This window comes from Suncus etruscus, chromosome 16 (genome assembly GCF_024139225.1).
Source record: "Suncus etruscus isolate mSunEtr1 chromosome 16, mSunEtr1.pri.cur, whole genome shotgun sequence".
Lineage (NCBI taxonomy): Eukaryota > Metazoa > Chordata > Mammalia > Eulipotyphla > Soricidae > Suncus > Suncus etruscus.
The window spans coordinates 9166744-9179437 of record NC_064863.1 but is presented as its reverse complement, the minus strand read 5'-3'; the positions used below and the strand labels follow the sequence as shown (position 1 = coordinate 9179437).

Below are 12694 nucleotides of genomic sequence, written 5' to 3'. Positions count from 1 at the left end.
CCCCAGAAGGTGGCGTTTACTCTATTCCTACTGGCATTTTTGGCCCCCCACCTCGTGGCTATTTTTTCATGATTATCGGTAGGGCCTCCTCTACTATTGCTGGTCTTATTATCCAACCGTCCATCGTTGATTCTGACTACACCGGGGAAATTTTTCTTAATGCTGTTGCCCCCTTTCGGCCTGTTCAACTCTCCCCTGGCATTCGCATCGCCCAAGCCTTATCTCTCCCCTTAGCCGTGGAACTGCCCTCCCTTCCTCAATCCCGAGGCCCTTCTCACCCTGGCTCCTCTGATGTCTACTGGATTAAAACCATTTGCCAGGAGCGCCCCTCCTCCGTCCTTTCTCTCACTATTCAAGGGCGACTCTTCCATGGCCTTCTGGACACAGGTGCCGACACAACTTGTTTCACCCCTCTTGACTGGCCCCCTGACTGGCCTACCTCCCCCTCGCCTGACCACATTTCCGGTGTGGCAGGCACCGCCAAACGTGTCCTTGTCAGCGCCCACCGCCTCATCTGGCAGGACGAGGACGGTGATGCAGGCCTTGTACGCCCCTACATCATCCCTGATCTTCCCATCAACCTTTGGGGTCGTGATCTCATGGATCAAATGGGCCTTGTCATCCTCAAATGCAAGGACAAAAAGATCCTTAATCAACTCCTCTCTCAGGGCTATGTCCCTTCCAAAGGGCTTGGCAAATACCTTCAGGGAATCACTAAGCCTATTTCTCCCTCCCCTCATCAGGGCCGCCATGGCCTTGGCTACCACCCTTCTTCCCCCTCTCCACCGTCCTCCGTCTATGCCCAGTTCACCTTGCCGCCCGCTTCCTCTCTCCTTCCCCCTCCCCCTCCCAACCCCCGCCCCTCTCTTAAGATCTCATGGTCTTCCGATTCTCCCATTTGGGTACCCCAATGGCCTCTTCCTGCAGAAAAGCTGGCTGCTGCCTCCTCTCTTGTGCAGGAACAGCTCGTTGCAGGCCACATCGAGCCTACCACCTCCCCCTGGAATACCCCCATCTTTGTCATTAAAAAGAAGTCAGGCTCTTGGAGGCTCCTTCATGACCTCCGCAAAATCAATGCCTCTATGCTTCCCATGGGTGCCACTCAACCGGGCCTTCCCTCCAAACTCTCACAAAATTGTCCTTGATCTTAAAGACTGCTTCTTCTCCATTCCTTTGGACCCCTCCGACTGCCCTCGCTTCGCCTTCTCCCTACCCCCTGTCAATGCCTCTGGCCCCGCTGCGCGTTATCAATGGAAAGTTCTTCCTCAGGGCATGGCTAATAGCCCTACCCTCTGTCAAGTCTATGTTGCCTCCTACGTTGACCCTTTTCGTTCCCTCTATCCCTCCATCTCCATTTATCACTATATGGATGATATCCTTCTCCTTGGCCAAGATCCCGACCTCCTCGCCAAAGCTGCCTCCCACATGGTCTCGGCCATTCAGGCCCATGGATTCTCTATTTCCCCTGACAAGGTGCAATTGCACCCTCCACACCTCTTCCTTGGCTTCGAGCTGCTCCCTTCCTCAGTGCGCACACAAAAACTTCAACTGCGCACCTCTCATCTTAAAACCTACCATGATTTTCAACAGCTCCTCGGTGACATCACCTGGCTCCGTCCATACCTTAAACTCTCTACCGGTGAACTCAAACCCCTTTTTGATATCCTCCAGGGTGATTCTTCTCCCACATCTCCACGATCTCTTAACACAGCTGCTCGACAAGCTCTTTCCCTTGTTGAACAAGCCATTCATAACCAATCTCTCTCTTACTTTGATCCCACCTCGCCCCTCACTCTCATTGTTCTGGCCACCTCCTTCGCCCCTACCGCCGTCTTCTACCAATCGGCCCCCCTCTATTGGGTCCATCTCCCCTCCACTCCCCCCAAAGTTCTCGCCACTTACCCCCAACTGGTTATCTCCCTTCTCTTTCAATCCCTCACCCTGTCTACCAAGATTTTTGGCCTTCACCCCCATTCCATTATTCTCCCTTACTCCCCTAGCAACCTGTCCTACCTTCAACAGGAGTCGGTGGACTGGGCTCTCTTCCTCACCTCCTACACTGGATCCATCGGTTCCCACTACCCTTCCGACAAACTCATTCAGTTCCTCAATAGGAACCCTGTCATTTTTCCCTCCCTCACTAAATCCGCCCCCATTCCTCAGGGTTCATTGATATTCACTGACGGCAGCTCCTCTGGCACCGCTGCCCTCTCCATTGATGGTGCCGCCTCCTCCTTCTCCACTGACTACACTTCTGCTCAACATGTTGAGCTCTATGCAGTCCTCCAAGCCTTTTCGCTGGTTTCTGCCCCCACCCCTTTTTTTTTTTAATTTTTTTTTTATTTAAACACCTTGATTACATACATGATTGTGTTTGGGTTTCAGTCATAAAAGGAACACCACCCATCACCAGTGCAACATTCCCATCACCCAAGTCCCAAATCTCCCTCCTCCCCACCCAACCCCCGCCTGTACCCTAAACAGGCTCTACATTTCCCTCATACATTCTCAATATTAGGACAGTTTAAAATGTAGTTATTTCTCTAACTAAACTCATCACTCTTTGTGGTGAGCTTCCTGAGGTGAGCTGGAACTTCCAGCTCTTTTCTCTTTTGTGTCTGAAAATTATTATTACAAGGGTGTCTTTCATTTTTCTTAAAACCCATAGATGAGTGAGACCATTCTGCGTTTTTCTCTCTCTCTCTGACTTATTTCACTCAGCATAATAGATTCTGTGTACATCCATGTATAGGAAAATTTCATGACTTCATCTCTCCTGACAGCTGCATAATATTCCATTGTGTATATGTACCACAGTTTCTTTAGCCATTCGTCTGTTGAAGGGCATCTTGGTTGTTTCCAGAGTCTTGCTATGGTAAATAGAGCTGCAATGAATATAGGTGTAAGGAAGGGGTTTTTGTATTGTATTTTTGTGTTCCTAGGGTATATTCCTAGGAGTGGTATAGCTGGGTCGAATGGGAGCTCAATTTCCAGTTTTTGGAGGAATCTCCATATCGCTTTCCATAAAGGTTGAACTAGACAGCATTCCCACCAGCAGTGGATAAGAGTTCCTTTCTCTCCACATCCCCGCCAACACTGTTTATTCTCATTCTTTGTGATGTGTGCCATTCTCTGGGGTGTGAGGTGGTATCTCATCGTTGTTTTGATTTGCATCTCCCTGATGATTAGTGATGTGGAACATTTTTTCATGTGTCTTTTGGCCATGCGTATTTCTTCTTTGTCAAAGTGTCTGTTCATTTCTTCTCCCCATTTTTTGATGGGGTTAGATGTTTTTTTCTTGTAAAGTTCTGTCAGTGCCTTGTATATTTTGGAGATTAGCCCCTTATCTGATGGGTATTGGGTGAATAGTTTCTCCCACTCAGTGGGTGGCTCTTGTATCCTGGGCACTATTTCCTTTGAGGTGCAGAAGCTTCTCAGCTTAATATATTCCCATCTGTTAATCTCTGCTTTCACTTGCTTGGAGAGTGCAGTTTCCTCCTTGAAGATGCCTGTAATGTCCTGGAGTGTTTTGCCTATGTGCTGTTCTATATATCTTATGGTTTGGGGGCGGATATCGAGGTCTTTAATCCATTTGGATTTTACCTTTGTACATGATGTTAGCTGGGGGTCTAAGTTTAATTTTTTGCAAGTGGCTATCCAATTGTGCCAACACCACTTCTTGAAGAGGCTTTCCCTGCTCCATTTAGGATTTCCTGCTCCTTTATCAAAAATTAGATGGTTGTATCTCTGGGGAACATTTTCTGAGTATTCAAGCCTATTCCACTGATCTGAGGACCTATCCTTATTCCAATACCATGCTGTTTTGATAACTGTTGCTTTGTAGTACAGTTTATAGTTGGGAAAAGTAATTCCTCCCATATTCTTTTTCCCAATGATTGCTTTAGCTATTCGAGGGTGTTTATTGTTCCAAATGAATTTCAAAAGTGTCTGATCCACTTCTTTGAAGAATGTCATGGGTATCTTTAGAGGAATGGCATTAAATCTGTATAATGCCTTGGGGAGTATTGACATTTTGATGATGTTAATCCTGCCAATCCATGAGCAGGGTATGTGTTTCCATTTCCGTGTGTCCTCTCTTATTTCTTGGAGCAGAGTTTTATAGTTTTCTTTGTATAGGTCCTTCACATATTTAGTCAAGTTGATTCCAAGATATTTGAGTTTGTGTGGTACTATTGTGAATGGGGTTGTTTTCTTAATGTCCATTTCATCCTTATTACTATTGGTATATAGAAAGGCCATTGATTTTTGTGTGTTAATTTTGTAGCCTGCCACCTTGCTATATGAGTCTATTGTTTCTAGAAGCTTTTTGATAGAGTCTTTAGGGTTTTCTAAGTAGAGTATCATGTCATCTGCAAACAGTGAGAGCTTGACTTCTTCCTTTCCTATCTGGATTCCCTTGATATCCTTTTCTTGCCTAATCGCTATAGCAAGTACTTCCAGTGCTATGTTGAATAGGAGTGGTGAGAGAGGACAGCCTTGTCTTGTGCCAGAATTTAGAGGGAAGGCTTTCAGTTTTTCTCCATTGAGGATAATATTTGCCACTGGCTTGTGGTAGATGGCCTTCACTATATTGAGAAAGGTTCCCTCCATTCCCATCTTGCTGAGAGTTTTGATCAAGAATGGGTGTTGGACCTTATCAAATGCTTTCTCTGCATCTATTGATATGATCATGTGGTTTTTATTTTTCTTGTTATTGATGTTGTGTATTATGTTGATAGATTTACGGATGTTAAACCAGCCTTGCATTCCTGGGATGAAACCTACTTGATCGTAGTGGATGATCTTCTTAACGAGGCATTGAATCCTATTTGCCAGGATTTTGTTGAGGATCTTTGCATCTGCATTCATCAGTGATATTGGTCTGTAATTTTCTTTTTTGGTAGCGTCTCTGTCTGGTTTAGGTATCAAGGTGATGTTGGCTTCATAAAGCTATTTGGAAGTGTTTCTGTTTGTTCAATTTCATGAAAGAGTCTTGCCAAGATTGGCAGTAGTTCCTCTTGGAAAGTTTGATAGAATTCATTAGTGAATCCATCTGGACCTGGGCTTTTGTTTTTCGGCAGACATTTGATTACTGTTTTAATTTCATCAATGGTGATGGGGGTGTTTAGATATGCTACATCCTCTTCCTTCAACCGTGGAAGATTATAAGAGTCCAAGAATTTATCCATTTCTTCCAGGTTCTCATTTTTAGTGGCGTAGAGTTTTTCAAAGTAGTTTCTGATTACCCTTTGAATCTCTGTCATATCAGTAGTGATCTCTCCTTTTTCATTCCTGATATGAGTTATCAAGTTTCTCTCTCTCTCTTTCTTTGTTAGGTTTGCCAGTGGTCTATCAATCTTGTTTATTTTTTCAAAGAACCAACTTCTGCTTTCGTTGATCTTTCGGATTGTTTTTTTGAGTTTCCACTTTGTTGATTTCTGCTCTCAGCTTTGTTATTTCCTTCTGTCTTCCTATTCTCGGGTCCTTTTGTTGAGCATTTTCTAGTTCTATTAGCTGTGTCATTAAGCTACTCAGGTAAGCTCCTTCTTCCTTCCTGATGTGTGCTTGCAAAGCTATAAATTTTCCTCTCAGTACTGCTTTTGCAGTGTCCCATAAGTTCTGAGAGTTTGTGTCTTTATTGTCATTTGTTTCCAGGAACCTTTTTATTTCCTCCTTGATTTCATCTCGGACCCACTGGTTATTGAGCATGAGGCTGTTTAACTTCCAGGTGTTAAAGTGTTTCTTCTGAGTCCCTTTGGATTTCACAAATAATTTCAGAGCCTTGTGGTCAGCGAAGGTAGTCTGCAAAATTTCTATCCTCTTGATCTTATGGAGGTATGTTTTATGTGCCAGCATGTAGTCTATCCTGGAGAATGTCCCATGTACATTGGAGAAGAATGTGTATCCAGGTTTCTGGGGATGGAGTGTCCTATATATATCCACTAGGCCTCTTTCTTCCATTTCTCTCCTCAGGTCTAGTATATTCTTGTTGGGTTTCAGTCTGGTTGACCTGTCCAGTGTTGACAAAGCCGTGTTAAGGTCCCCCACAATTATTGTGTTGTTGTTGATATTATTTTTCAGATTTGTCAACAGTTGTATTAAATATTTTGCTGGCCCCTCATTCGGTGCATATATGTTTAGGAGAGTGAATTCTTCCTGCTCTACGTACCCCTTGATTAATATAAAATGTCCGTCTTTGTCCCTTACAACCTTCCTGAGTATAAAGTTTGCATTATCTGATATTAGTATGGCCACTCCAGCTTTTTTATGGGTGTTGTTTGCTTGGATAACTTTTCTCCAGCCTTTTATTTTGAGTCTATGTTTGTTCTGACTATTCAGGTGCGTTTCTTGTAGGCAGCAGAAGGTTGGATTGAGTTTTTTGCCACTCTGTGTCTCTTAACTGGTGCATTTAGTCCATTGACGTTGAGAGAAAGAATTGTCCTGGGATTTAACGCCATCTTTATTTCAAAATTTGGTGTGTCTTTTGGGTAGTCTTGTCTTAGATTAGGTCTTTCAGTTTTTCTCTTAAGACTAGTTTTGTGTCTGTGAAGTTTCTGAGCTGTTTTTTGTCTGTGAAACCATGTATTCTTCCATCAAACCGGAAAGTGAGTTTTGCTGGGTATAGTATTCTGGGTGAAGCATTCATTTCATTCAGTCTTGTCACAATATCCCACCACTGCTTTCTGGCATTGAGCGTTTCTGGTGACAGGTCTGCTGTAAATCTCAGGGAAGCTTGCTTGAACATGATTTCCCCTTTTGATCTTGCTGTTTTCAGAATTCTGTCTCTATCTGTGGGATTTGTCATTGTGACTAGGATGTGTCTTGGGGTGGTTTTTCTGGGGTCTCTTTTGGTTGGTACTCTTCGAGCATGCAGGATTTGATCACATATATTCTTTAGCTCTGGAAGTTTCTCTTTTATGATGTTCTTGACCGTTGATTCTTTCTGGAAATTTTCTTCCTGGGTCTCTGGGACTCCAATGATTCTTAAGTTGTTTCTGTTGATCTTATCATAGACTTCTATTTTCGTCTGTTCCCATTCTTTGACTAATTTTTCCATTGTCTGCTCATTTGCTTAAGTTTTTTGTCCAATCTCTCCTGCTGTATGGAATTGTTATGTATCTCATCTTCCACAGCACCAAGTCTATTCTCAGCTTCTGATACCCTGTCCCAGAGCTTATCCATTTTGTCATTCACTTCGTTTACTGACTTTTTCAGTCCTGTTAGTTGACATGTTATTTCAGTTTGGAGTTTTGTCATTTCTGCCTTCATATTTTCTTGGTTCTTATTAGTGTTCTGTTCAACTCGATCCATGGTTTCTTGGAGTCTGTTGAGCACCTTCCATATTGCTAGTCTAAAGTCCTTATCTGAGAGGTTGATTAGTTGTTCAGTCATTATCTGGTCCTCAGAATTGTCATCTTCATTCTCTATGTCTGATGCTGGCCTGCGTTGTTTCCCCATTGTCACACTTGTATTGTGGGTTTTTCTACGTGTTGTAGTGGTATTCATTGTCTATATGATGTAGGCAGCACACTCCTCTGGCTCCTCCCTTTCTGGATGGGCTGACTTGCCTCTAAGGGAGGGGAGTCCTCCGTGGATGAAGCCTCACACTGGGTCAAATCTTAGGCCCGAGCATGCAACAGAGAAGACAGTCCAGAGAGAAATGTTTGCTTCTGTGATATAGCGCCGTTCTTAGTGTGATTTTTCCTTCTTGTTGCAATGGAGTTCTTTCCTTAGAAAGAGTGCATGGCCGCGTAGCGAAGCGGAGCGGCCGTGCTCCTCTGAGCCTTTTTTTGCCCCACTCGCAAGAGTTTCATGCAAGAGGACAGTAGACAGACATAGACAGGTCACACTCACAGTCTTTCACAGCTGAGCCCCACTGGGTCGGTGTACTTTTGCGGATTTTCCCCGCCTGGTGTCACACACAGGGAGCCAGCTTTTGCAAAGGTTAGCCGGTTTTTATGCTCTGAAGTCCCTCCCTGAAAATGGCTTCTGGGCGAGCGAGGTTTCTGGAGGCTCTTTTTGCCCCACTCGCAAGAGTTTCACGCAAGAGGACAGTAGACAGACATAGACAGGTCACACTCACAGTCTTTCACAGCTGAGCCCCACTGGGCCGGTGTACTTTCGCGGATTTTCCCCACCTGGTGTCACACACAGGGACCCAGCTTTTGCAAAGGTTAGCCGGTTTTTATGCTCTGAAGTCCCTCCCTGAAAATGGCGTCTGGGCGAGCGAGGTTTCTGGAGGCTCTTTTTGCCCCACTCGCAAGAGTTTCATGCAAGAGGACAGTAGACAGACATAGACAGGTCACACTCACAGTCTTTCACAGCTGAGCCCCACTGGGCCGGTGTACTTTCGCGGATTTTCCCCGCCTGGTGTCACACACAGGGAGCCAGCTTTTGCAAAGGTTAGCCGGTTTTTTTCGGTTTCTGCCCCCTTTAATCTCTATACCGATAGTGCCTATATTGCCCATTCCATTCCTTTATTGGAAACAGTGCCATTCATCAAACCCACCACCACTGCCTTTGCCCTATTCTCCAAGATTCAGCAAAGCATCCTCGCTCACTCCAATCCTTTTTTCGTAGCACGCATCCGTGCCCACACTGGCCTCCCCGGACCCCTGGCCCAGGGTAACGCCCAAGTTGACGCCGCTACGCGGCCCCCTGATTCCCCCACCATCTTGGCCCTCACTTCTTCGCCTCCTTCTGCCTTTGAGACGGCACAACGGGCCCATGCCTTCCATCATCTTAATGCCAACACTCTTCGTCAAAAATTTTCCATCTCCCGAGACCAGGCTCGGGACATTGTCAAATCCTGTCAATCCTGTGTCTCCCTCTTGCCAGAACCCTCCACTGGCACCAATCCTAGAGGCATTGTTCCAGGGGCCCTCTGGCAAACTGATGTTACTCATTTCGCCTCCTTTGGCTCCCTTAAATATGTTCATGTATCTATAGATACATTCAGTGGTTTCCTTTGTGCCTCACTCCATACTGGTGAGGCTACTCGCGATGTTATCGCCCATTTCTTGCACTGCTTTTCTGTTTTGGGCACTCCCAAAACCATCAAATCTGACAATGGCCCTGCCTACACCTCTGCAAAATTACAAGATTTTTTAGCAAAATTCGGAATTCTCCACAAATTCGGTATTCCACACAACCCCCAGGGTCAGGGCATTGTCGAACGTGCCCACTCCACCCTCAAAAACATGTTGCACAAATTGTCCTCCAAGGACCTGCTCTTTCATGGCCATAAAGTTACCCCCCCGAAATCTGCTCGACCATGCACTTTTTGTGCTCAATTTTCTCTCCCTTGACGCCAACGGAAAGTCTGCAGCTGATCGCCTCTGGCACCCCGCCACATCTTCCTCCTTCTCCACCGTGTTGTGGAAAGATGTGCGCACTGGAGCGTGGCTCGGCCCGCATCCTGTTCTTGTTTGGGGCAAAGGCCATGCCTGCGTCCACAACCCAGACACTGATGAAACCAGATGGCTCCCTGAGCGCCTGGTCAAGCCGTTCATCCCACCCAGGGACCCGGCCCCTGAGGTTCTCTCCTCTGCTTCTCTTTCAGGTGATCCAAGCTCTCTTCACCATAATGGCCCGGGCCCAGCATCTACTGCTCCTGCATCTTCTCACCTGGACCCCACTGCTCCTGCTTTCATTCCTTCCACTGACGCTCTGCGCCCGCAGCCCCCGTAGAGCCTCACCCTATGTCCTCTACAACTACACCTGGCTTGTCATCATCGAGGCGGGTGATGTTGCCAATGCCACCAGCTCCATATCAACCGAACCCCCCTGGTCACCGCTCCAGGTAGATCTTTGCGCTCTGGCGCTCGGAGCTGACCCAGTTTGGGGGACCCCCAATGATTTTCTCCCCCGCCCAGGCCTCGCTAACTCCCGAGATCAGGAATTCATACCACCGGACCGCCCTTGGGACATAGTCACCTTCGGGTGCGGGAACCCCTTGGCCCGCACTAACCTCCGTTTCGAAACTCTTTATGTCTGCCCTGGCGGTCACCGCGACCGTTCTCTTGCCTCCAAATGCGGTGATGCCTCCCACTATTTTTGCAAATCCTGGGGCTGCGAAACCTCCGGAGACGGCTCTTGGCACCCCTTCCTCCTCCTGGGATTTCATCTCTGTCCGCAAGGCGGCCACCACTTCTTCTTGTCACTCTCAAACCTGGTGTGATCCCCTCACCATCTCCTTCACCGCTGCTAGCCGCGACAAATCTAAATGGACACACCCAAACCGCTGGGGCCTCCGCCTGTACACCACCGGAGCTGATCCTGGCCTACTGTTCACCATCCAACTCCTTATCTCCTTGCCTCGCCCCCGCCAACCCTTCTCCTTAGGCCCCAATGTCCTACAAGCACCCCGCCCCTACGTCACCCCGCCTCACCCCCCAACCCCCTGGCCATCCCTTTCCCATATCCCTTCACGCGCCCCCGCCCTTTTTCTCACCCCCACTGGTTACCCCTCGCTGCAACTCACTGTTCCCCCCAGTGCCCCCTCTGATGCATCGCGCCTCCTGGACCTTATGAATGCCTCTGCCATGGCCATCACCGTTCCTGCTTATAAAGCGTGCTGGATCTGCTTTTCTCCTGCCCCTCCGTTTTATGAAGGAGTCGCAGTCCTGGACACCCCCCTACCCACTTCTGACCCCAACTCCCTCCCCTGGGGCATAGACAACGACCACGCCATCACGGTCAGTCAAGTTGTGGGCTTTGGCCTCTGCCTCCGCCCCAATCATACTCGTTTGCCCCCGCAACTTGACTCCACTTGCAACTCCACACTGGTTCTTCCGGGACGATTCCGTGACCCATTCCTCCTTGCCCCCAACGGCACTTATTTCGCCTGTGTCTCAGGTCTCTCTCCTCATATTATTATTGATGCCTTTGTCGCCACTCATGATTATTGTGTTCTTATCCTCCTTCTTCCCCGCCTCTCCGTCCACCACACCGAGGACCTGTTAATGTCTCGCCTGTCCGGCCCTGGCTACCGCCGCTCTAAACGCGAGCCCATCACTACCATCACTGTAGGTGTCCTCCTGGCCCAGGGCGCCTCGGGCGCCGGCACGGGCATCGCTTCCCTCGTTGAAACCCACGACCAATACCGCCACCTAGCGGTTCTTCAACGCAAGGTCGACTCTGATATTGCTGAACTCAAACAAGGACTTAAACACCTTACTAATACCATTTCTCTTGCAGAAATGGTCCTCCAAAACCGCCGCGGCCTTAATCTTGCCTTTTTAAAGGAGGGGGGTCTTTGCACCGCTTTAAAAGAAGAATGCTGTGTATTTAAGGACGAAACAGGACTTATTAGGGACAGCATCAAACGCGTTGAGAATAGTCTAGAGGAAAGACGTAGAGAAATTGATCAGAGCGAGAGCTGGTATGGGAATTGGTTCTCGACAACACCATGGTTGTCTACACTACTCCCAGCTTTTCTGGGACCCTTTATTGGCTTTCTCTTGCTGATCTCCTTTGGCCCTTGGGCATTCAGAAGACTTACATCCTTCGTCAAAAGCCAAATCGACGACGCCACCAAAAATAATCCTCACATTCTCTACCAAAGACTCAGCACCTCTGAAGACACCCCCGCACCAAAGGCACCAACTACGGCAGCCAAACCTCCACTGCAGTTCGAAATCCTCGAGCAGCTGGCAAACAGACCTCCATGTGTTTGTTCGTGGCTCACAAGACTATGGAGGCGCTGCAAACCTTGCTAAGATCTTCCACATTGTGCCTTCAGCTTGCGCATACAGTAAAAACGGGGGAGATGTGGGGAGCCAAGCCTGCTCCCCCCAACAGATGAACGTGACTGACATCTTTCTCTGCAGCTGCTCTATTGAAGAAAAAGACCTAGCATCTGCTTGAGCCTTTGCCAAACAGGAAATCTTGCAAGACAAATTTAGCTTACTGCAAGGCCTGGCTTACCCAGGACCTAACCACCCGTTCCGGCCCTCGCTCTCATCAATTTTAGGTCATGGCCATGACGTAGTTTTAGGTTAAACATTATTTTATACATTTGCTGTAGGATAGGATAACAGTTGTTTAAGAATTTTAGAGGTCTAAGAGCACGCAGTTTTCATGGGAAAACATCCTATATCTGACATTCCATCTTGGTGTGTACGTGCAAAATAGCAGCCCGCAGTTAATCGCAAAACTGCTGTCTGATTGGTCTGTTTGAAAGCACCCTGGCATGATATGAATGGTTGTTGCCAAGGTTCCTGTTCTGCCTTGTGCGCCCTGGATTGGTTGTTACCAGGGCCTTTGTTCTGCCTTACACGCCCCCAACAGATTGCTTATATACCCATGTCTGTGAGAAATAAACGCTTCTGACCATCTTTGTGTCACTAGTCATTATTAACCCTTCTTGCTTCCACAGGACCCTTCCTTTCCTCAGAAGAGTGCTCTCCACCCACACCGTTGTGCGACTACCTGTTGAGCAGAGCCTCAGCCGCTGGCCGGCAGTAGGCTCGGCCCAAGGGCCGGCTCCGGGAAGCTGCAATATATGTCTCTTTTTTTTTTGGAGGGGAACACCCCGAGATGTTCAGGGTGTTACTCCTGGCTCTGTGCTCAGAAATTACTCCTGGCAGGCTCAATGGGGGTGAGAGGGGATATCAAGGATCAGTTGTGTGCAAAGCAAATGCCCTACCCACTGTGCTATATATAGTTCTGACCCCAGATGTCTCTTAAGAAT

At 47.5% G+C, this 12694-nt stretch overlaps 1 protein-coding gene across 1 annotated transcript; it reads left to right on the top strand.

Annotated features, from left to right (window-relative positions):
- The first annotated feature begins 9385 nt into the window (after positions 1-9385).
- On the top strand, positions 9386-11720 carry LOC126032564 (MLV-related proviral Env polyprotein-like). Its single transcript, XM_049790227.1, has 2 exons — positions 9386-9802; positions 9933-11720. The coding sequence occupies exons 1-2, from the start codon at positions 9386-9388 to the stop codon at positions 11718-11720; spliced, it is 2205 nt and encodes a 734-aa protein (XP_049646184.1).
- Positions 11721-12694: the final 974 nt, after the last annotated feature.

Bases quoted from the DNA above. Each gene is read 5' to 3' on its own strand.
- LOC126032564 (XM_049790227.1), top strand. From the start codon at position 9,386: ATGTGCGCACTGGAGCGTGGCTCGGCCCGCATCCTGTTCTTGTTTGGG. The intron at 9,803-9,932 runs GTAGATCTTTGC...CTTGGGACATAG, and splicing joins CCCCCTGGTCACCGCTCCAG to TCACCTTCGGGTGCGGGAAC.